Source organism: Lacerta agilis, chromosome 8 (assembly GCF_009819535.1).
Source record: "Lacerta agilis isolate rLacAgi1 chromosome 8, rLacAgi1.pri, whole genome shotgun sequence".
NCBI classification, from domain to species: Eukaryota; Metazoa; Chordata; class Lepidosauria; order Squamata; family Lacertidae; genus Lacerta; species Lacerta agilis.
Genome location: NC_046319.1, coordinates 81,004,768 through 81,028,821, shown reverse-complemented (window position 1 = coordinate 81,028,821; position 24,054 = coordinate 81,004,768). Strand labels below are relative to the sequence as shown.

The 24,054-nt window shown below is 52.3% G+C and overlaps 1 protein-coding gene across 1 annotated transcript in view; it reads right to left on the bottom strand.

The window, feature by feature from the left end:
- VASP (vasodilator stimulated phosphoprotein) overlaps nucleotides 1-19,197 on the bottom strand; it is a 33,545-nt gene extending 14,348 nt beyond the window's left edge. Inside the window, exon 1 of the mRNA XM_033158578.1 lies at nucleotides 19,061-19,197. Coding sequence (XP_033014469.1) covers nucleotides 19,061-19,065 — 5 coding nt within the window. The 5' untranslated portion in view covers nucleotides 19,066-19,197. The remainder of the gene's footprint in view (nucleotides 1-19,060) is intronic.
- Between the last annotated feature and the right edge of the window lie 4,857 nt (nucleotides 19,198-24,054).

Sequence of the window (24,054 nt, the reverse complement as noted above, 5' to 3'; positions counted from 1 at the left end):
GCTGAGAAAGGCAGGGACCCAAGGAGTATCTCCGGACTCCAACTCTCCTTCCCGGAAATAAGGGAAATTTAAGGGATATCAACAATAAGGGATAGCAGTGGGAAACGGCTTGGAATAAGGGAGTTTCCCGCAAAAAAAAGGGAGACTTGACAGCTATGCTTGGGAGGCCTGTGACAAAGACAGCGGGACCTGAAACATGGCCTCCATCTGTGTGGATGGAAAGTTCTGCAAAGCATCAAGTCACAGAAGCCCCAAACAACATGCAAAAGAAATGTACTGTTGGCAGGGAGAGGAATTTTCACAGCCCCTTCTGCCTGGATTCCCTAGAGGTCCGGCCTTATATGGGTCCTCAGGGGCCAGTGGCGGGGAGGGGGGCACAAGCACGTGCTTGCCCCCCCCCCGTCTCCAGCCTTCCCTGCTCCCTCCAGCTCTCCTGCTTTAACAGCACCGAGAGCCAGGCAGAAATCCAGCAGGTGTAGCTCACTTTGCCACGGGGACAGCTGCCCCTGTCGAATGCCTGCCTGCTCAAGGCAAGACGTAACAGGGCCGGAGCAGCAAAATGGCCGAGAGTCAGCAACATATGTATATATACCCAACGGGGTAATGGGAACCAACAGACGCCTGGCCAAGGATAAGATTTGGGTTTGGGGACTTTGAGAAAGGAGGACTTTTAAGTTCATTAGATGGCCAACCACATTCTCTTTCGGCCTAACCCACCTCACAGGACTGTTGTTGCGAGGGATAAAGGGGACGGGAAGGAGCGAGGCTGTACTCCTGTGTCACAGCTGGCTGCTGGGGATTATGGGAGTTGGGTTAAACCAAGGAGCCTAGGGCTTGCCGATCAGAAGGTCGGCGGTTCAAATCCCCGCAATGACGGGGTGAGCTCCTGTTGCTCGGTCCCTGCTCCTGCCAACCTAGCAGTTCGAAAGCACAAAGTGCAAGTAGATAAATAGGTACCGCTCCGGCGGGAAGGTAAACGGCGTTTCCGTGCACTGCTCTGGTTCGCCAGAAGCGGCTTAGTCATGCCGGCCACATGACCCGGAAGCTGTACGCCGGCTCCCTCGGCCAGTAAAGTGAGATGAGCGCCGCAACCCCAGAGTCGGACACGACTGGACCTAACGGTCAGGGGTCCCTTTACCTTTACTAGTCCAATGCTACCTGGAAAAGCCACAGATCTCCCTCACTCCTGGCTTAACCCAGCTTCCGGCCTTAAGCTCAGTGAAAACCAGGTGCCTTGGGGGGAATCCGCAAGCAGGGCAGGAGTGCAAGAACACACCCATTTTGGCTAGTAGCCACCGACATCCCTCTCCTCCTCGATGGTTTTGTCTCATCTTTTAAAGCCATCCAAGTTGGTGGCCATCCCTGCCTCATGTGGGATGGAGTTCCACAGGATAACTCTGCGCCACGTGAAGAAGTCCTTCCTTTTATCACCCTCGAATTTTCCAACATTCAGCTTCCTCCCCAGACGCCCATTAACTCTCCCGACGCTGCTCTCTCCATGCCATGAATAATTTTATAAACTATCATGTTGCCACTTGCACAACTTCCCTCTAAACTCAGAAGTCCCAAACACTGCAACCTTTCATTTGTAGGAGTTTCCTTCCCCTTGATCATCTCGGATGCTGTTTTCTGAACCCTTTCCAAACTCTACTATGTCTTTTCTGAGTTAAGGCAACCAGAACAACACAGTGTCCCAAACGTGACCATATCACAGATTTGCACAACGTTCTACAAGCAGTTTTATTTTGAACCCATTTCTGAATTATCCCTAGCATGGAATTTTGCGTTTTTTCACAGCTACCACATACTTGACGTCTTTGTCTACTATGACCCCAAGGTCTCATCCTCGGTCAGTCCCCGCCAGTTCAGACCCTAGGAGCGTAGGTGTGAAATTTACAGAGTTTTTGGCCTGATATCCCGCATTTGCTGCCTTACTTAGTTTGGAGAGGTCTTCTCAGAACTCCTCAGAATCTCTTTTTGTTTTTAACAATCCCGAACCATTTTAGTATAATCAGCAAACTTGGCCACCTCTCACTCCTAACTCCAAGTTTGTTTATGAACGGGTTAAAAAGAGCAGGACCCAATTCTGACCCTCGCGGGGGTGGGGGAAGAGACAGGATTTCTACTTTCAACTTCTCTCCAGTTGGAGAAGTGTCCGTTTATTGCTCCCTGCTACTTAACCGGTTCCTGATGCACTCAGGAATCGTCGGCGAGGCATTTTGTCGAAAACCTATTTGGAAGTCCAAGCACCCTATTGTCACTTCTGCCTATATGCTTGTTTAAATTCAAAGAAAACCGACAGGTTCGGGAGACAGGACTCGCCCTTCCAGAAGCCATGCTGGCTCTGCTTCAGCAAGGCTTGTCCTTCTATATAGCTTTGGTTGCTTTATCCTTAAGGATACTTCCCACCAGTTGAACTTCGCGCAGCGGAATGGGTGCAAGAAGGATCTTCTGGGGGGGGGGAACCCACATGTGGCTCCGGGGATTGGAGTCGCCCTGCCCCACACCCTGGCCTCCCCACCTCCTGTCGCAAGGCCTCAACAGCTCACGGCCTCTGTGTGGCAACCGCACAGCGATCGCTTAACCCCGGGGTTTCCGCAAGAGGAAGCTGAAAAAGGCTTGTCGAAACCACCATGCGCAGAAATTCTGGCCAAGCAGACGCTCCGGACTAGGCTGCTGAACCCCCCCCCCCATGTGCTCATATGCTCCATCTCTGCACGGGTTACAATGACTGGCTATGGAGAAATATCTCTCTCTCTCTCTCTGCCTCAGTTCCCCACTCTGTAAAACGGCTCACCGCTCGGAGCAAATGCAGGGGCTCAACAAAACACTTTGCAGATTTAAAGTGCTGCAGAAAGGGTTAGCTGTCCTAAATCTACATTGAAATGTAAGAGGGCGGGCGGAAGGAGGGTTCTGCACAGCACATGCAAAATTCAAGCTTATCTGCAACCAGGAAGCCCAAATTCCAAGGCTGGATTGAATTATGCAAATCAAAAAAGAAGAAAGGTGTTTGCAATTTAATCCGCTTAAGTAGTCCAGGGCTGCCAGTCCACCATTGCCCGGGGGGGCGGGGGGGGAGAGAGAGAGAGGAAAGAAAGGGGTTGTTGTGCTTGGAAAATGGAGCAGCATCCTTGTGGAATGCTTCCATGCAGAACGCTGAGGACTAGAACCTTGGGCAGGCAGGTTGGGAAAAGAGAATTAATTCTGAAGGAAGCAGGCGGCAAGTGGACTCGGAGGCCTGGGCATGCAGACCACCGTGTGCCCCAGCCGATTTCCACAGCCGTGTCTCCTCCGCACCCAATCATAGCACGCACACACACACACACACACACACACACCCCACACACAAAGCTGCCAGGTGAGTCCTTCTCCCCCTTCTCTGACACCTTCCTCTCTTAGCACAAGGGTGCTCAGAGAATCATGGCAACTGGCAGAACAGGAAAAGCAGGTAGGCTGGCAAGGACTGTGTGTGTGTGTGTGTGTGTGTGTGTGTGTGTGTGTGTGTGTGTGTTTTACTGTCTGGGGTCTTCATGCACAAGGAGGGGGGATATAGAAGGAGCTGATAGGGGTGGGGGAGAGAGAGAGGTTGGCCAAGGTCTGGGATGTAGAAACAGCCTCAAAACCGCACCATTTTTGTGCGCGCGCGCACATGCATGTGCCAAGAAGAGCCTGAGTGCTGGATCAGGCCAATAATGGCCCAGCCTCCTTTTTTTCACAACAGCCAAGCAGATGTACGCGGAAATCCGCAAGCCATCGATAGCCCTCTCATCTAGCAGAAGAGGGGAGGTTTTCACCCGTTGAGTCTGGGCACCCCCCAAGCAGCCTGGTCAAGGCCCCCCCCCACTCTTACTATGGCCTTTCAGGTTCCTGCCCCTCCGCACTGCCAAACACAAACACCGCGCTGCTCGGCTTCCCTCCAGGCACCAAAGGGCGAAGCGGAAACGGCAGCCGCTCCCTTAATCCAAACAGGGAGCGCCAGGCCCGGGCCTCGATTCCTGCCTCTGGGCTGCAGGCGAGTTGTGGCACAGCCGGGCAGCTCACGGCGGCTCTGCGGGAGCAGGAATGGGGGAGCGGGCGAGAAAACAGGCAGCGGTGGCCGCAACTGGAGGAGACCAGAACAGATCGGCTCCGATGAAGCTGAAGGAGTGCCTTCCTCGGAGGGCGAACTCAGAGGAGAGCTTTGCAACAAGTACTTTAGACCTAAGCAGGGCTGCAAGTCCAACAGGGCAAGGAAAACAGACAGGAGTTCAGCTCCCCGGAGAGCTCTCGGCTTTTGGGAAACAAGAAGTGTGCGCAGGCAGGTTTCTTTTAATCTTTGCAAATCAAGGATGTGCTCAGCTGGGCGGAGGGAGGGCAACGCCTGCCCACATCGAGAGCCAGTGTGGTGCAATGGTTAGAGCGTTAGACTGGGAGCCCAGGGTTCGAATCCTCCACTCGGCCACGAAGCTCACTGGCTGACGTTGAGGGGCAGCCACTGCCTCTCAGCCTAACCTACATCGCAGGGCTGTTGTAGGGATTAAATGAGGACTAGGGACGGGGTTGGCGCTGTGGGTTAAACCACACAGCCTAGGGTTTGCTGATCAGAAGGTTGGTGGTTCGAATCCCCGTGACAGGGTGAGCTCCCGTTGCTTGGTCCCTGCTCCTGCCAACCTAGCAGTTTGAAAGCATGCCAAAAAGTGCAAGTAGATAAATAGGTACCGCTCCGGCGGGAAGGTAAACGGCGTTTCCGTGCATTGCTCTGGTTCGCCAGAAGCGGCATAGTCATGCTGGCCACATGACCCGGAAGCTGTACGCCGGCTCCCTCGGCCAGTAAAGCGAGATGAGCGCCGCAACCCCAGAGTCGGACACAACTGGACATAACGGTCAGGGGTCCTTTTACCTTTACCTTAGGGGTTTGATCGTAGAATCACAGAGTTGGAAGGGAAACTGAGACTCATCTAGTCCCAACTCTCTGAAACGCAGGATACATGCAGTCATCCCATACGGGGATCGAACCTGCAACCTTGTTTGGAGACACCAGGGTTGAAATCCTCCACTGGGTGACCTTGGGGCCAGCCACTCCCTCTCAACCTAAGCCCTACCTCGCAGGGCTGTTGTGAGGATGAAACAGGGAGCAGTGAACCTGGAGCTCCTTGGAGGAAAAGTTGGGATAAACCAGCAATAAATGAGCAACAGCCACGCGACGTCCTTCTGGTTTCAAGCCAAGAGCGACAGGGGGAGGCCCCGATCCCCCTCATCCCCACCCCTCCCAGGTTCTGTTGAGCAACAACTTCGGCCCATCATGTGTCTCCCGCTCACGTCCGGCTCTCGCAAAGCCCCAGGTCCCTTCACAATCTCACCACGGCCGCAGTGGCGCAAGGTAGGAAAGCGTACGCTTCTGAGACTGCCACGCTTTTAAAAGAGAAGGCAAAGATCCAAACCGCCCAGAGGAAGGTTGCGCAAGGCCGGAGAAGCCCCGAGGTGTGGCTCCATAACTGCTGCCGGCCAGAGCTGGCACTCGCAAGGGGGAAGGCTGGGACCCTGCAATGCCACCCGCAGGCAAGTTGATGGGTGTGTCGTTTGAGATGGGGATAGATAGATAGATAGATAGATAGATAGATAGATAGATAGATAGATAGATATAGTTGCAGAGGAAACTGGAGGACCCTTGGTCAATCTAGGTCAGTACTGCATGCACAGGCTGGCAGGGGCTTTCCACAGTTCACAGAGAGGGAGATGCCAAGGGTTTCCTGCCTGCAAGTGCTCAACCTCCATCTAAGACCAAGTTAAGGTGCCAGTCCTCATGGAGTTTAGCAAAGGGCTGTTTTAAACAGGAAGCTACAGACTCAGAACTAGCTCAGCAGCGCCTACACAGACTGGCAGCTCCGGGCTAAGGCTCTCTCCCAGCCCTACCAGGGGACGCATTCGGCGTTTGAACCTGGGACCTTCTGCACGCCAAGCAAGGGCTCCGCCAGCCCTTTTCCGTAGAGAAGAGGAAGGTGTACCATCAAAAATTCCAGGCGGGTCTGAAGTCGAGGCAGTGCGGTGCAGTGGTTAGAGTGTGTCAGGCTAGGAACTCGGGAGGCATGCCGCTTGCTGGTTCAGTCACTGCATCCCTCAGCCTAACCTACCTCGCAGGTATCTGAAGAAGTCTGCATGCACACGAAAGCTCATACCAAGAACAAACACAGTTGGTCTCTAAGGTGCTACTGAAAAGAATTTTCTATTTTGTTTCTACCTCGCAGGGTTGCTGTAGGGATTAAATGGGGGGGGGGGAGGAGAACCAGGTACTCCACCTTGAGCTCCTTGTAGAACAGGGTGTGATATAAATGCGAAAAATATTAATAAAATTCAAGTTACAGGTGGGTAGCCGTGTTGGTCTGCCATAGTCAAAACAAAATCGAAAATTCTTTCTAGTAGCACCTTAGAAGAAGTGTGCATGCACACGAAAGCTCATACCAGGAACAAATTCAGTTGGTCTCTAAGGTGCTACTAGAAAGAATAAAATTCAATTCAGCCCTACACACACATTTTTGCAACTGCCAGTGTTCCTCAGAAACGGCTTGGGAAACCTTGGCTCAGCATCACCCAGAATCCTTTGAGATGCATCTAAATCGGATGTTAACTCTTGAAACCGCTGGGACATTTTCTCTCTTTGCAAGAACCTATCCTCTCTCTCTCTCCCCCCCCCCCAGCCATTGCATTTTTTCCTTTGCAAAACGTCTGTTTGCATTTTGGGGTCATGCTTGCCGGCCCCAGACCAAAGGTCTCTCTCTCTCTCTCTCTCTCTCCCCCCCCCCCCCCAGCTCACAAATGGAGGTGCATTTGCTGCCGGAGAGCGAGAGAGGAAGGTTTTGTGAAATGTGGAACTCCTCGGCCCAAATATCCCAAGACACACAAAAATTACAGCATGAATAAACCACCTTCCCTTTCATAATCTCGTGGGGGGGGGGGCGAGAGAAAGAGGAAGAAGACCTGCAGACAGGACTCCTGGGTCCCTGCTGCTAGCAAGTCAGCTCGAGTGGTTCCCTCGCCTCCTTCTGCCTCAGTTTCCCCTCTACGTAAACACCTTAGCTTCTTCTTACAGACCCCTGGAGGGCAAACAGGGGTGGGTGGAGGGTCTTAACAAGATATACCCAGAATTTCAAAAGGTAGGTGTGATGCCTAGTGGGTGGGGAGGGGGCTTCAACCAGGCCTTTTGCACTCCAATACAGCTGCCAAGCAGGGTCGGGGCGTATAAGATTTAGGATGCTGCCTGATAGGACCCTCGTACCTAAGGGACCGCCTCTCCTGGGATGTCCTGGGACCTTAAGGTCCTCAAATAATAACTTTTTGGAGGTCCCAAGCCACAAGGATGCTGCTAGGTTGGCCTCAACTAGGGCCAGGGCCTTCTCAGTATTGGCCCCGACTTGGTGGAACAGTCTATCACAAGAGACCAGGGCCCTGCGGGATTTGGCATCTTTCCGCAGGGCCTGCAAGACGGAGCTGTTCCGCCTGGCCTTTGGGTTGGTTTCTGTTTGATATTTATGCTTCATTCTTTTATTGGTGGGCTATTTGAAAATGAGACTGCAGTTTTAATATTGAATTTTTAAATTTGTATTTTAATCTGTTATTTTAAATTGATTGTGTTTATATTTTTGCTGTGATTTTAATTAGTGTTAGCCGCCCTGAGTCCGGTTTTTGGCTGGGAAGGGCGGGGTATAAATAAAAATTTATTATTATTATTATTATTATTATTATTATTATACCAAGTCAGACCATCGGGACTGTCCAGCTCAGTATTGTCTACTCTGACTGGCAGCTCTCCAAGGATACAGGTGAAGGACACTCCCAACCCTACCTCGGAGATCCTGCCAGCAGAGATCGAACCTTGGCGGCCTTCTGCATGCCAAGCAGGTGTTCTAACCCCCAGAGCTATGGCCTAATAAGTGCAAATGCCAGGCCAGCGGGGGCCAAGTGAGAGCACTGCAACTTGGCCACAACCCCCCCCCCCCAAGGAGCCATAACCGCTGGGGGGCTCAGCTCAAAGCCGGCTGCCCGAACCAAAACATGCCAGAGGTGGAGGCAGCGAGGCTTCCGAGTCCCAGTTGCTCGAGAGGAGAGGGCTGCTTGCGGGTTTCCCCCATTGAGGCACCCGGTTGGCCCCTTACGAGAACAGGACGCCGGCCCTTGTCCTGATCCAGCAGCCCGGCTCTTCTTAAAGAACCTCCAGCTCCAGAGGCAGTCTACCTGGGTTCCTAAGTTGTATTTGGCCTCTGCGAGAAAAGGAGGCTGGACTTAACACGGGCTCGCTTTTAGGTTCTGAGGGCAGACAGACAACCGCTGCTCTCCTATTTTTGGAAATAACAGAGCAAGGTAAATGATGGGGGGGGAAGGCTGTGCGGGAGGAGACAAGCTGCCTCCCCTCCCCTCCCCTGAAAGAATAAGAAGTGGCACCTGGAACGGCCAACCGGAAAAGAGCCAGCGGAAGGAGGGAGGGAGGGAGAGAAAAATCAGCCTTTGCCCATATAAGGTAGACTTGAAGGACAGGCCGGATCTGTGCCTCCGGAGAATGTGGGAATGCAAGGCGGTTGGAGGCCGGGAGGGGCCCACAGAGACATCCTGCCTCTGCATGTCTCCCCCCAATATCCCAGCAACGCTCCCCCCAGCCCAAAACACCCTGACATCACCCCTCACCTCCATCCCCTCCCCAAAGCAACCAGCAGTCTCCATAGGTATTCACAAATTTTTCTTTTTGCTAAAGAGCGAATTTTCCTTTCTGCCCACCCCCCATCCCAACACAGACACACTCCCCAAATTCCAGACTTATGATGAGCTGGAAGCATTGCAACTGATGGGGAGGGTGGGGGGTGGCTGACTTAAATTTGGGGCGGGGGGGGTCCGGAAGAGAGCAACGGACAAGCAGGTATGGTTTGGGCTCAGGATTGGTTTCCCATGTTGCTTTCTCCAACTTGGAATTAAAAAAAAAAAAAGTGGTGGTGGGGGGGTTTTGGGGAGGGGGTGGGAATTGGCAGAGCTGCACAGTCTTTGTTTTCTGCAGAGGGACCAGACCAGCACCGGGTTGGGGGGGGGGGCTGGAAAAAGAAATTTCCATGTATAATGGGCGGGTGTGTGTGTGTGTGTGTGCATTTTGGACTGCGTTCAAAGTCGCTTCGAATTAGCCGTGTAAACATTCCCCCCCCTCCCCGAACGCGATGCAGGCACAAGAAACCGGCAGCTCACTCCCAGTTGAAGCACCCAAAAAGGGAAGAAGTGACCCCCCCTCCAAAAAAAAACAACAACCAATGATATTCCCTACATTGGTGGACTCCTGTAATTAATATATATATATATGGGATTTTTCCCTTTCAGAAATCTTAATGTGTTTGTTGCACACAATGTGCTCACTTAAGACTTCGCCCATTTGTGTGCCACCCCCCCCAAAAAAAATTTCTCTGCTACCCCCCCCCCCCCACTTAGGCAGAGGGTGGCCAAGTGGGGAGCGGGGGGCTCTCAAGCCTTCCAATGGGGAGATGGAGAGTCCCCTATCCTGAAATGCAACGCCCCCTTAACAAGAGCTCAGCAGAGCACCTGTGTTGTGGACCCCCCCCCCAAAAAAAAATTCAGCCGCACCTGGGTTTGTCTACCTGCTTCACCTCGACTTTCTTAGTGGGTTCCGGGGCGGGAGGCTTCTTCCCCAGTGTGATCCTGCCAAAGGGAAGCACATTCCTGGTCTCTGGGGGGGCTAGAAGTCCAGGGAGACCACGGGGGGGGGGTGTTTGAGGGTGGTCCTCAGCCCCCCTCCCTACCAGACCTTTTGGTACTGTGCATAAAGCGGCCCCAGAAGGAGGACGTTTCCAGGCCCAAAATTGCAGGGCCAGGAGAAAAATTAAATAGCTTTGCCCCCCACCCCACCCCAATCTCCGGAAATGCATCTTGCAAAGGGCAGGAGTGGGGAGCAAACCAGCCCCCCCCTCTCCTCCCTGCCACCACCCCCCCCCCCACCCTGGCCCAAATACTCATCCACACTTGAGTTGCGTCGCATGGCGATCATCTTTGGCCTTGGGGGGGTCGGGGACCTTGCTGGAAACGGAGAAAGCCAAAGGTCACAGAATCGTGGAGGGGGGAGGGAACCCCGAGGGTCATCCAGCCCAACCCCTGCTGGAAAACCTCCAGTGGGGGGGGGGGGAGAGATTGCCACCTTCCGAGGCTAAGGTCCCAGACTCCAGGGATCAAACTGGAAAGGAGCCAGGGGGTGGGGGTGGGCGTGTTTAAAACCACTCCTGAGAGTCGGGGGGGGGCAATTTTCAGGTTCCAGCCTGCGGCAGGTCCAAAACTACAGGATTTTTTTTGGGGGGGGGAGAGATTGCGTCCATCCCTGGAATACACAAGGATCTTGTGTACCAATCTCAAAGGCCTCTGTAGGTTTTGTGAGATAAGGGTGGGCACCCCAGGATAAGGAAGTTTTTTGGGGGGGCCCTACACCCCCCCTACGCAGGCCCAATCCATCCACACCTGAGCTTTGCGCCATGCTTCTCGTCTTTGGGCTTAGACGGCGGGTCCGGAGCCGGAGGTCTGCCGGAGAGCAAAAAAAAACCACTCAGGTCGCCTATGGCGAAACGGAGGGGGGAAGAAGGCGACCAGGGGTGGTGTGTGTCCCCCCCCCCAAGTGCCGGGAGCAGGCAAAAGCCATGCCTTGTGGTTAGGGGGGTAGGATGCGCCTGGGTCCCGGCTCTGCTCGCCCCTGGAGAGCACCAGTAAGGAGGTGAAGAGGGGGGGAGGGTGATGTGTGCCAGACGCCTGTGTGCCCCCCCTCAAATCCTCTTCCTCCTCCTCCTCCTCCTCTGCCTTCTCCCCTGGGCAGCCTTGCATTTGAGACGGCTGAGTCACTTCCTGAAAGGCGCTTTTTCCGGTCTCTTCCAGCTCAGGACAATTTGGGAAAAGGGGGGGGGGGCGGAGAGGGCCACCAAGACCTAAGACTCTTTTGGTGGGAGGGGGGAGGGCAAGAAACACCTCCCTCCCCCCCAAAAAACAGAGCTGCATCAGACAGAATATATCAGGGCTGACCTTGGATGAGAAGGTGGAGGAGAGAGAAAAGGGGACAGCTGGTCCCGGCGGGGGGGGGGGGGCGCACAGAAGGTTTCTGGGATGGGGGGGGGAGAGAAGATGCTGCAATCCATGTCGGGGATGCATGTTTAGCCAGGGGGGGGGGGTGGAGAGAGAGCATGGCGGCATTTCCACAGGGCAGAATACGACCCTTGCTTGCAACTCTGGCCCCCTCCCCTACACCCGGGACGCCGGCAGAGCAGAGGGCCCGATCCGAGGTTGCGAGCCGAAACAACCTTCCGAAGAGGCCCATGGTGTCCGACGCGGTCCCCACCGCTGTGCCCGGCCCGGGTGCAGGTCTCTCTCCCACCCAGCCTTACAACCCCCGGGAGACGTGCCAAGCGGAACTCAGTGCTGTGTCACAATGCATCTGCGACCCCCCCCCCCCCGGAGAGGATTCCAGCGCCGGGGGGGGGGGAGGGGGGCAGCCCAGAGACTCAGGGTGAGGCCAAGCGGTTGAGGCAGCTCAGCTCCCCCCTGCACGAGGACCTAAGACGAGCCTGCAGGATCAGGCCGTTGGCCCATCTAGCCAAGCCTCACAGTGGCCCAATACCCCTAAGAACCGAGGAATCTAGATAGACTGCCTCTGGAGCTGGAGGTTCCGCAAGAACCCGAGAAACTGCATGCAATCCGGGCACGGCTAGTAGCCACTGAATATGCCCAGTCCTCTTTGAAAAGCCATCGAGGTTGGTGGCCACCCACCCACCCCGGCCTCATGTGGCAGCGAGTTCCACAGGTTAACTATCTGCGGCGGCGGCAGCAGAAGCCCTTACTTTGCCCTGTGGCAAAGCAACACCCTGGCCCTTAGTTTGCAGAACAAGGCGTCCTGGGGCTCGCTGTTCTGGCCCGCTCATCCCAAGCGAGCTGAGAGTTGGGCTGGCGGCACTTAGTCATCTGAGGAATGAGTAAAAGGGGGCTTAGCAACCCGGCGCCTGAATCTGGCTCCAGAGCGAAATGAAGTCACCCTTTCCCAGTAAATGCCGAATCTTAGCCTCCCGCGTCCCCTACGAACTGCGCAGCTGCATCGGGAAAGAACGCCCTGCCTGTAGCTCAGTATCATGCTTCCAACAGAGGACAGCCAAGCAGAGCACGAAGGCAACACACACACAAACACACTTCTGCTGCTTAAATATAGAGGTAGACACTTTCTGAATACGGAGGCTCCATTTCATTCAACTCCGGGGTCTTTGTTCCTGGCTGATAGACCAAACCACCCCTATGAATTTGTCCAGGGGTCAGCAAACTTTTTCAGCCGTGGGCCGGTCCACCGTCCCTCAGACCATGTGGGGGGCCGGACTATATTTTGGAAAAAAAAATAAAATGAACGAATGCCCCACAAATAACCCAGAGGTGCATTTTAAATAAAAGGACACATTCTGCTCATGTAAAAACACCAGGCAGGCCCCACAAATAACCCAGAGATGCATTTTAAATAAAAGCACACATGCTAATCATGTAAAAACACCAGGCAGGCCCCACAAATAACCCAGAGATGCATTTTAAATAAAAGGACACATTCTGCTCATGTAAAAACACCAGGCAGGCCCCACAAATAACCCAGAGATGCATTTTAAATAAAAGCACACATGCTAATCATGTAAAAACACCAGGCAGGCCCCACAAATAACCCAGAGATGCATTTTAAATAAAAGCACACATTCTACTTGTGTAAAAACACCAGGCAGGCCCCACAAATAACCCAGAGATGCATTTTAAATAAAAGGACACATTCTACTCATGTAAAAACACCAGGCAAGCCCCACAAATAACCCAGAGATGCATTTTAAATAAAAGCGCACATTCTACTCATGTAAAAACACCAGGCAGGCCCCACAAATAACCCAGAGATGCATTTTAAATAAAAAACACACATTCTACTCATGTAAAAACACCAGGCAGGCCCCACAAATAACCCAGAGATGCATTTTAAATAAAAAAACAACACACATTCTACTTATGTAAAAACACCAGGCAAGCCCCACAAATAACCCAGAGATGCATTTTAAATAAAAAAACACACACATTCTACTCATGTAAAAACACACTGATTCCTGGACCGTTCGCGGGCCGTATTTAGAAGGCAATTGTGCTGCAACCGGCCCCCGGGCCTTAGTTTGGGGAACCCTGTTCTAAAATTTCATTCCCCACCACCCCACGTCTGTCTTCTTTAGGCTAAATAACTCTTATCTTTCAATAATACCTTTTTAAACACAGAATTCCCCAACCTAGTGCCTTCTCCGGACGTTCTGGACTACAACTCCCATCACCCCTGGCTGATATGTTAGGACTGATGGGAATTGTAGTCCCAAACAGCCCAACGGGGAGGTCTTTGTTAGAGCAGCTAACCTGAGACTCCCTTCCCCTTCACTGCTGGATTTGAACTGACGTGTCTTTCAACCTTCTGGGTAGAAACTAGATTTCACAGAGAAGTTGCGTGATGTGGAACAGTTTCAGATCTGAGTTCGTTGACTCTCAGGCGCATACTGAGAAATCTTTGAAGATTACATTCAGTCCTCACACCCAGCTGAGTGGGGATTTGAACCCTGGTCCCCACCCCCAGCTCCCATCAGCGGCTCTCGACCTCCATCCTTGCAGTTAGCACAGGGGAGGGAGATTTTTCTTCCTTTCCCAGCAGACAGGATTATCGAGGTTGTACCCAGCACACCATCAATTAAGAGTTTACTGGCACGGTGACCTTGCCTTGGAAGGGGGGGGGGGTGGACTAGATGAATCCTAGGGCTCCCTTCCGGCTCTGCAATTCCAGGACCTCATCAAATCCACCTCTTCTAACAAAACCACAAAAGGCCTTTACGTTCCTCTAATTTGCAAAGCCTTTGTTTTGTGCATTTTGCAAGGTGCTGTGGGGCCCTTTGCAAAAGCAGCATTCCAGGAATCCTGACTACCAGAGAGCACTCAGCCGCCCCTTGAGTTTTCTGTAGGGTCTGGCCGGTCATGGCAGGGGGGGGGTGTCGTAGCTGGCGTTTGCAGCCATGCAGAAACAACCCCCACCTTCCCAACCCCTTGAAAACCCACAGCTTTTCACGGACCACGTCAGCAGGGGAAGTTTGCTGGTAGGAGAAGCAGGATTTCAGCAGCTGGCCGGGGTTTTATTTGAGTCTCCATGCAGTGCCTAGTGGTTAGAGCTGTGGGGGGAGGCCTGAGAAGCTTCAGCAGCTGCGGCAACTGGTGATTTTATTTGCTCCCCCCCCAACCAAATGTCTGCGACTTGGGGTCTCTTTCTGGTATCGTTCAACAGCTGAGAGGCTTCCAGCTGTCTGGGAGTGAAGTGGGGGTTATGTTGAATGCCCCCCCCCGAAAACCCTCCCACCCCCAGCCACTTTGGGGTGCCTCTGGGGAACGAAGCTGCTTAGAAGCAAGGAACAGTAGAGCTGGAAGGGACACCCCACGGTCATCTAGCCCAACCCCCTGCAATGCAGGAATGCTGACTGGGAAGCTGCCCCCCCCCCCAGCCAGCTACGAAGCACAAAGTTTTGCATTGAAAGGACTGGATCGTTGAAGTCTAATGTGAAGGACTTGGGGGGTGCTTTTCCTAAACCCTGCCTCCTTTAATCCCCCACAGCAACCCTGTGAGGTAGACCAGGCCGACAGGAAGTTGGGTTGGACTGGATGACCCTCGGGGTCCCTTCCAATTCTATGGTGTTATGACTGGTTTCCAAAGCCGCACCCAGTGAATGTCATATAATTAGATAGTCCATACATCCACTTACTTATACATACCTATATATAGCTAGACTCTCTTACCTACGTATACATAACAAACTTAACTTGACTTGTATATCCACAAGACTTTAATGTCACAAATCAGACTTCCTTATTCTTATTAAGCATGGTGGATAAAGAAATTCCAAATAAATCAAAAGAAGTTATTTCTTTATGCAATTGCGGCGGCCAGAATTTTGGTGGCAAAAAAGCTGGAAAGAACAAGAACTTCCAAAAATTTCAGATTGGCAGAGCAAATTACGAGAATTCGCTGGATTGGCCCTACTAACTAATAATCTCAGAGGAAATTCTAAACAAAAATTTGCTGGGAAATGGGATATATATTTAAGAAATATGCCCAAAAATATAACAACAACTTTACTTCCGTGCCAGCTTTTGAGTGCTAAAGGAAGGGCAAAGAGTTGGGGAAAGATGGCTATATAATATGGCGGAATGTGTTAAAATAAGATTATAATGTTAAAATAAGATTATGATAGGAGATATAGATAATGAGTTAGATAAGTTTTAAAGAAGATTTTAAAGTTGTTATAAAGTTACTACAGTATATTTTGAAATGAACGCTGAAGAGAGGGTGTGAGGAAGCCCACCAAAAAAAGATTTGAATGACTTTAGAATTTTTTTATGAAATTTTGTTTTTTGTTTTGTTAGATGTATTTTCGTATTGTATTTTGTATTTTTGTATTGTTTTGTAGTTGTTGTGTAGCTGTATTTTGTATATGTATTTTGAATGTTTTTATTTTTGAAAACTTTAATAAATTCCTATTAAAATATATATATATAATATGGCAGAATGTACTGGAAAATATCTGAACGAAGTAGTATTGTTTGATCTACATTCAATAATAAGAGAGGTAGACGCATGGGGATTTGACAGGAAGTCTGATTTGCATACAGTCTTAAAATTAACAGCCTCCTCTGTGCCGCTTGTGACACCCAGAGCTCCCCATTTAAGTGAGCACTCAGTGTAACCTCTCCAAATGAATGGGCCTAGCTTAGCCACGTCCATCCATTTCAATGGGTATACCCTGGGGTAAAACTTAGCCAACTACCACCCAAAACTCCTTCCTACCCATCCCAGGGCAACCTCAGTGCCAGAGGGACCCCCGTCTCCAGATCGCGCAAAACACCAGACAGGACTTTTCTCCGAAACCCTCCAAGGGTGTCCTACTACGCCAGCCGTTTCCAAAATTCTGGGGGTCACGCACCGCCCCCTCCTTGGTCCCATAAACTCATCCCCCGGCAGTGCCCCCTATCCTATAAAAAGCATTGTTCAGAATAGCGGTTCGCACACAGCCCACTATGGAAGAAGTTAACAAAACAAAACTCACAGCAGTGAACGGCACTGAACCCAAATAAAGGTGTTTAGTTTAATTAATTTGAACCAAGTTCTTGGGCTTGCTCCGGGGACACCGGCTTTACGAAGTCTGATAGTCATTTGCATGTCCAGCGACACCCCCCCAAGGAATCCTGCCCACCCCCACTTTGGGACACCCCCACCCCCAGTCCTACACGCTCCCTTTCCCTGCATTTCCTCCTAAGGAGACCAAGAACCCTGTGGGTCCTTCAAGGCTGACTAATTCAGAGGTGATGCTGATGGCGGCAGCAATAAATCTTGCCAGCCTTTAAGGAGTCACTGCACTCCGTGTCTCTTGCAGCGAAGATGACAAACTGACCTCGTCTGCGTTGCTCAACCTGCAAAACACACCCTGCCTCCCACCTCAACTTTCCCTTCTCGTACTGTAAGGCTGCAAGGCTGGGGCTGCCCTTAAATTTAAAAAATAAAAATAAAAAAACCAGAGCTCAGCTTATAGATAACGCATATCATAGATTTTTAACTCGAGGGGCCCTGTGCTTGATCTGAATCTACTTCCCCTACTTCCCCTACAGTTCACTTCCTTTTGCTTTCAGGGGATCGGGGCCACAACAGACACAGCTTCCCCCCCCCCAGCTTTTCCTTCAGGGAGCTCAAAACGAGATGTACTGTACATGGTCCGTCAACCTCCTCATTTCACCCCAACAACAACCCTGTCAGGCTGGGAGGCAGTGAATGGACCCCCCCCCCCAGGTGATACTGAGTGGCCGAGTGGGGGGGTTGAACCCTGGTCTGACACGCCGGCACCAGCGTTCCCCAAACTGGAGTCTCCAGCTGTTTTTTGGGGACTACAATTCCCATCATCCCTGACCACTAGGGGTGATGGGAGTTGTAGTCTACTGCTCTAACCACTACACCACACTGGCCCTCCCCTTGGTTTGGAACAGCCGGTACTTTCCGACTCTACGGTTCTATAATTCTATAATCTGGTGACTCGAGGATGGATGGGAGCTGGGGAGGAATCTCTGAAAACTGCCGACTCAGGATGAACTCCCGCAGGCCTACTGACCGGCAGCGCCTCCTTGTCAGCCTAATTTCTGAAGGGGGGGCGCTGCTTGTCCCTCTACCCTCTTGACCTCAGAACCCTCCCCGTTAGCCTCAGAAATTATCACACTCCGTTAACGAAGCTGGGGGAAAAACACTCTGCACATGCTCAAAAGCACAACCTCGCAAGTCCCAGGGCACAGAAAATGAGGCGGGAGGGCTCAAAACCTACCTGAGACTTAAGATAACCTTGAAACAGGTTTACAGTTCCAAACCTGCATTCACTGAGAGAGACGTGGAGGGAATGTGGGGGTCCTCTGTCCCTCCCTCAACTTGAGGAAAGGTGTGAAGGGGGTTAGGATCAGGGCCAGGATCGCAAAGGGAAGAGAGATGGAGGTTTGGGGTGTCCGTCGCTCCCCTGCATGGTACATAAAGGCAGTCCGGTGGTCATCTTCAGACAAGGATCCATTCAAGGGGAATGACCACTTATCGGGTGTCCAGCATTGGCCAGAACCTCTGGAACCCGCCGCCAGACCAGCACCCCAAATTCGGGAGGGGTCTTGGGCTCAAGGAAAAGACCACCCTGCCTGTCCCGTCAGAGGGGAGGAGCCACCCCACTCTCAGGAATGCCCTCCAGGAACCTCTGGGGGGGGGACAACTTCCTGTGTCGTTAAAGAGGGGGGCGTTATTTGTTCCTTAGGTGTGGGGTTACAAGGAACCAAGTAGATCACAGAAACCAACCTTTGAGATCCCTCCCCACTCACAACAGATCAGAGGTGTCGCCCCCGCCCCCCTTCGACTTGACCCCCTTTCAGCCCCCACCCCCCAAATCCTGACCTTCAGTATGCTTCCTCTACTGCAGAACCAGGAAATGCCCCCCCAAAAAAACTTAAAAACTCCCAGCCCAACGCGAAATGCATTCACACACCCCCCCCGAGAAAGAAATTGCATTGCTCACTACGCCCCCCCCTCCAACCTATTGAGGACATGGGGCAGCTGTGGGGCGATTCTACCCTTATCTCTTCCTGCTCCCCCATTGCCCGGGGCGTGGCTCGTTTTCCTCTCCCCCCCCCCCAGGAACTCCCCAACAAACTCCGCTGCCATCCTGAAAGCTTCCCCCCCTCTTCCCCCATATCTCAAGCGTGGGGGGGGGCGAGCGATGAAGTCACACGGAAGGGTGTGGCTTCAGACATCAACTTGGGGTGCCCCATTCAACCCTCCTTTGCTCCCATTCAAGATGGGCTGCGTGCGTCCACAGCAGGATTTTTTTGGGGGGGGGGAGAGAGACTATCATATCTTGCCTCTTCTAAAGTAGGGGGGGGAGTGCAAACCTTTCCCTCCTCCTATATCGGGGGACATTCCCCCACTTCCGGAAAACACGCTCAATTGGGCTTCAAAGAGGGGTTCAGAAACACCCCCCATTTTTATATAAAAAAAGCAAAAGAAGCTTCTAACAGTTTCTTGTTTTTTTCGAGGGGGGGGGGGTTAATCTTCGCCACGTGCACCTCTCTCCCAAGTGGTTACAAAAGGAGCCACAAGCAAACCGCCCCACTTCCTGCGTAATGTGGGAGGGGGGCTCCCCCAAAACAGCAACCCCCAATGTTCTAGGTTCCCCCCCCCGCAGGAGGAAAACAACAAATCTGCGCTGTCTGCAGCCTCGACGGGAGGGCGGGGAACTGGGTGCCGACCCGGTCCTTTCTTCGGAGAAGCCTCTGCGTACCGGCGACTCCCGTTGTTTCCCCACTTGCTCCTTCCTCGGGGCGGAGGCCCACGGGGAACCCAGACGGCGGCCAACCCCCCCCCCGTCGGCTCCCGGTGCCCGCCGCCGCCCAGACAACAAAGGCGCCCTTCTGCCTCCCTCCCTCCCTCGCCGCGCCCCGGCAGGCAGCAGGTACCGACCTCATGTCTGCGGGCTCCGTGCGCGGCGCCGCCGCTCCTCCGACTGCCGCTTCCGCTCGGCTGCCGCTTCCCCAGACCTGGCTGGGTGGGGACGGGGGTGGGGCCGCGAGGAGGCCGGACCGGAGACCCGGCGGAGCGGCTGCTGCCACCACCACCACCGTCGCCGCCGCCGCCGCCGGAGCTCCAGGCTCAGACAGCAGCAGCACCGGGAGCCGCCGCCGGTGCCACAGCAGCCTCCGCTCGGGTCCCCATCCGCCGTCTCCCTGCCCGGTAGCAGCTGCCTGCTGCTCTCCTCCCTCCGGCCCGCGGCTACCTCGGCCCGGCCCGGCGCCACCGCCGGGGGCTCGTCATGGTCCCGATCCCCGCCGCGCCGGAGGAGGAGGGAGGCGGAGAAAAAGAGAGAGGGGGTGGGCACACACGCGCGCGCTCCTGCACCAGCCTCGCCTCCCGCCCTCTCGGCGCTCCCCCGCGCGCCCGCTTTGATGTGGCGACAATGTTGCCGGCCCCGCCCCTTTCTTCTTTTTTTCCCGCCTCCCCCTTTGCTACATTTCATTCCGAAATTCCATTCCACTCCCCCCCCCCCCACCGCGCGCGCCGTTTCCACAATGCACCGCTCCGGCCCGTCTTAAAAGGGGCCCGGCGGAGAGGGAGCCTTAAAAGGGCGATCGGAGAGTGGGGGGGTGGGTGGGTGCGCGGTGGGAAGTCGGAAGCACGCGCCCCACGGGGGGGCTTTTCTGTTTCATTATTTAATTTGATTTTTTTGGGTGCCGGCCCTCAGGTGGGCCCCACCTGGAGTTTCGTATACGGAGGAGGAGGGCAATGAGGTGCTCGCCGCGTGGATGGGGAGGGGGTTTGGGGTGGGGCGTGGGGGTCGTTTCCCCGTTTGGTTTTTTAATCCTCGTCTTTTAATAGGGTTGCCATATTTTGAAAAAAAAAGCAAAAAAGAGGACGCGTTTGACAACTTCTGCTTTTAACTATGGATTGCTATGACGACTCCGCCCGTGGATAAGAGGACGTGTCCTGGGAAAAGAGGACACATGGCAACCCTATTTATATCTATATTTGCTCCATTAGTTAGACCGGTGCAGACGATGCCAGGGTTGCGGGTTCGATCCACTCGCATATTCCCTCATCGCAGAGGGTTGGACTAGATGAGCCTTGGGGTCCCTTCCAACTCTTTGATTCTATGATGATCTGGAGGGACACAGGTTTTCCCCGTCACCAATGGAGAAGACCTGTGAACCTGAAGATCTGGAGATATAGCGCTGTACAGCTGGAAGGGGGTCCCCCAAGGGCCATCCAGCCCAACCCCCTGCAATAATGCAGGAATCGCAGCTAAAAAAAATCCCCATCTTCTGAGGGAGTCCGTCCCACGTTCAGAAAGCTCAATAGCACCTCAGAGCGCTGAAATCTTTGCGCATACATTGTATTGTTCTAATGCAGATGAAATTCGAAAAATTAGAGTATTGTGGAAAGGTTCGTTTCTTTCAGTAATTCAACTTAAAAGGTGAAACTAATATACGAGATAGACTCATGACATGCAAAGTGAGATATGTCAAGCCTTCGTTTGTTATAATTGTGATGATTATGGCATACAGCTGATGAGAACCCCAAATTAACAATCTCAACTTTGGGGTTTTCATCCGCTGTGCGCCATAATCATCACAATTTTAACAAACAAAAGCTTGACATATCTCGCTTTGCACGTCATGAGTCTATCTCATATATTAAACTCCAGTAGCTAATGAAAACAATTGCTTGCATAAATGGAACTTTTCCACGATATTCTAATTTTTCGAGTTTCACCTGTACATGCAACAGCCTTGTCAGGTAGGACTGTATTATTTGTCTCCCATGTTGAAGGTGAGTGTGTGTAATAAAGTCGTATACCAATTTTAATAGACCTCTAACCAGTTTGCAAAGTGTAATGACCAGTTACAAGGCAGTCAATCAGTTTATTACAGCCATAGAACCAGCAGCGACAAGACATTAAATTTAATAGAGGAAGCGCCTTGCAAAAGACAGCTATATTATCAAGCGAGTAGGTCAGTTACACCCATACATATAGCCGCTATGACTACATTGTTGTTGTTGTTGTTCAGTCGTTCAGTCGTGTCCGACTCTTCGTGACCCCATGGACCAGAGCACGCCAGGCACGCCTATCCTTCACTGCCTCTCGCAGTTTGGCCAAACTCATGTTAGTAGCTTCGAGAACACTGTCCAACCATCTCGCCCTCTGTCGTCCCCTTCTCCTTGTGCCCTCCATCTTTCCCAACATCAGGGTCTTTTCCAGGGAGTCTTCTCTTCTCATGAGGTGGCCAAAGTCTTGGAGACTCAGCTTAAGGATCTGTCCTTCCAGTGAGCACTCAGGGTTGATTTCCTTGAGAATGGATAGGTTTGATCTTCTTGCAGTCCATGGGACTCTCAAGAGTCTCCTCCAGCACTATAATTCAAAAGCATCCATTCTTCGGCGATCAGCCTTCTTTATGGTCCAGCTCTCACTTCCGTACATTACTACTGGGAAAACCAGAGCTTTAACTATACGGACCTTTGTCGGCAAGGTCATGTCTTTGCTTTTTAAGATGCTGTCTAGGTTTGTCATCGCTTTCCTCCCAAGAAGCAGGCGTCTTTTAATTTCGTGATTGCTGTCACCATCTGCAGTGATCATGGAACCCAAGAAAGTGAAATCTCTCACTGCCTCCATTTCTTCCCCTTCTATTTGCCAGGAGGTGATGGGACCGGTGGCCATGACTACATACTAAGCTTTTAAACTATGTGTGTTGTTGTTGTTGTTGAATCGATTTGTCTACTGCCCTTCATCCAAACAACATAGGTCAGTTCACAACATGCAGAATCAGGGGCCCAAGTATGAATCTGTTGGGCATTGCCCAACCTGGTGCCCCTGAGATGTTTTGGACCACAACTCCCATCAGCCTCAGCCAGCCCCAGGCCTCTTCTTCATGGGTTTTTTGCCCACTTAGGGGCATCCTTACACCTGTCGCCATTATCGGAGGCACAGGGGTCCTCAGTGGCTCTCAAAAGCGCTTCCTTCCACCTTTGGCTGTTCCTTATTATTATTAGGAAGTAGGTTCAGAAACTGCAGCTCATGCAGAGTGTGGCAACGCAGCTTTTGGCCAGAACGACTCTGCATCCATGTATTCTGCAGTTACTAAAAGCTCCTTGCTGGCTGCCAGGAAATCTCCTAGCTTTGTTCAAGGTATCGATACTGAGGTCTGAAACCCTAAATGGCTTAATAGGAACCAGGTAACCTCAAGGACCACCTTGTCCCCCTGTATACCAGTTCTCCCATAGTCCTTTCGTTCCTGTGCAAACTGAGGCCTAGAATCGTAAAATTGGATGGGGCACCCAGGGGCCATCCAATCCAACCCCCTGCAATGCAGGAATCGCAGCTAAAGAATCCCTGACCGATGGCCATCTGACCTCTGTTTAAAAAGTTCCATTGAAGGGGGGAGTTTGTCAAATGAAAGAACTCCTGAGGATTCAACTGCCTCAGAAGAGCAGATTTCTGATCCGCTCTCTGCTCGTGGGAATGTGGGGGAACTGGCTGTGGTTACTCTGTGTATGCTCAGAGGCACCCCCTCTCTAGCTGGTCCCCAGTGACCTTATGACTTGATAGGGCACAGATGAAGCCCTGTGCAGACGGACTCCGGCTGGCCTCCCTCCCTTGTTTGTCTTTTGGGAGGGAAGACATTGTCGGCCAAGGGAGTTGGCATTTGGAGAGGGTTGGCCGCTTGGCTACAATTATCTTGGCTCTGCCCTTCCGTGTGCCAGCTGCAAAACCAACCACTTTCCCCACTCTGTATCTATGGGTGCATGAAATCTGGAGCCTGAATTTGTCTGGAATCCCATAATCCCACTTGCTTTTTGCATGGTTGCAAAAAAACACACACAAGAGCAAGCCTCTATGCCTGACCTCGTAGCATGACACATTTATTTGGTCTTTTGTAATCCCTTATGCCCTGTTTACACCCTATATGTAAAGCTCTAGGTCTATGGTGCTGGAGGAGACTCTTGAGAGTCCCATGGACTGCAAGAAGATCGAACCTATCCATTCGGAAGGAAATCAGCCCTGAGCGCTCACTGGAAGGACAGATCCTGAAGCTGAGGCTCCAGTACTTTGGCCACCTCATGAGAAGAGAAGACTCCCTGGAAAAGACCCTGATGTTGGGAAAGATGGAGGGCACAAGAAGAAGGGGACGACAGAGGATGAGATGGTTGGACAGTGTTCTCGAAGCTACCAACATGAGTCTGACCAAACTGCGGGAGGCAGTGGAAGACAGGAGTGCCTGGCGTGCTCTGGTCCATGGGGTCACGAAGAGTTGGACACGACTAAATGACTAAACAACAACAGGTCTAGGGTAACCATTTTCAACAGTCAAGGCCTCCAGCTAAGCAAACATCTTGAATATTTCCTTTATTTCATTTTAATGCACAGTGGCAGTTTTTTTTTAGCCCACACGGATATGTCCAAAAGGTGGCGGGGGGGGGGGATGGCATTCCATCATTCTCTGGTCACAGTTGTACCATACATTCAAAGCACGCTATGATGCCACTTTAAACAGCCATGGCTTCTTGCCCCCCAAATTTCTGGGAACTGTAGTTTGTTGTTGTTGTTCAGTCGTTCAGTCGTGTCCGACTCTTTGTGACCCCATGGACCAGAGCACGCCAGGCACGCCTATCCTTCACTGCCTCCCGCAGTTTGGCCAGACTCATGCCAGTCGCTTCGAGAACACTGTCCCACCATCTCATCCTTTGTCGTCCCCTTCTCCTTGTGCCCTCCATCTTTCCCAACATCAGGGTCTTTTCCAGGGAGTCTTCTCTTCTCATGAGGTGGCCAAAGTACTGGAGCCTCAACTTCAGGATCTGTCCTTCTAGTGAGCACTCAGGGCTGATTTCTTTAAGGATGGATAAGTTTGATCTTCTTGCAGTCCATGGGACTCTCAAGAGTCTCCTCCATCACCAGAATTCAAAAG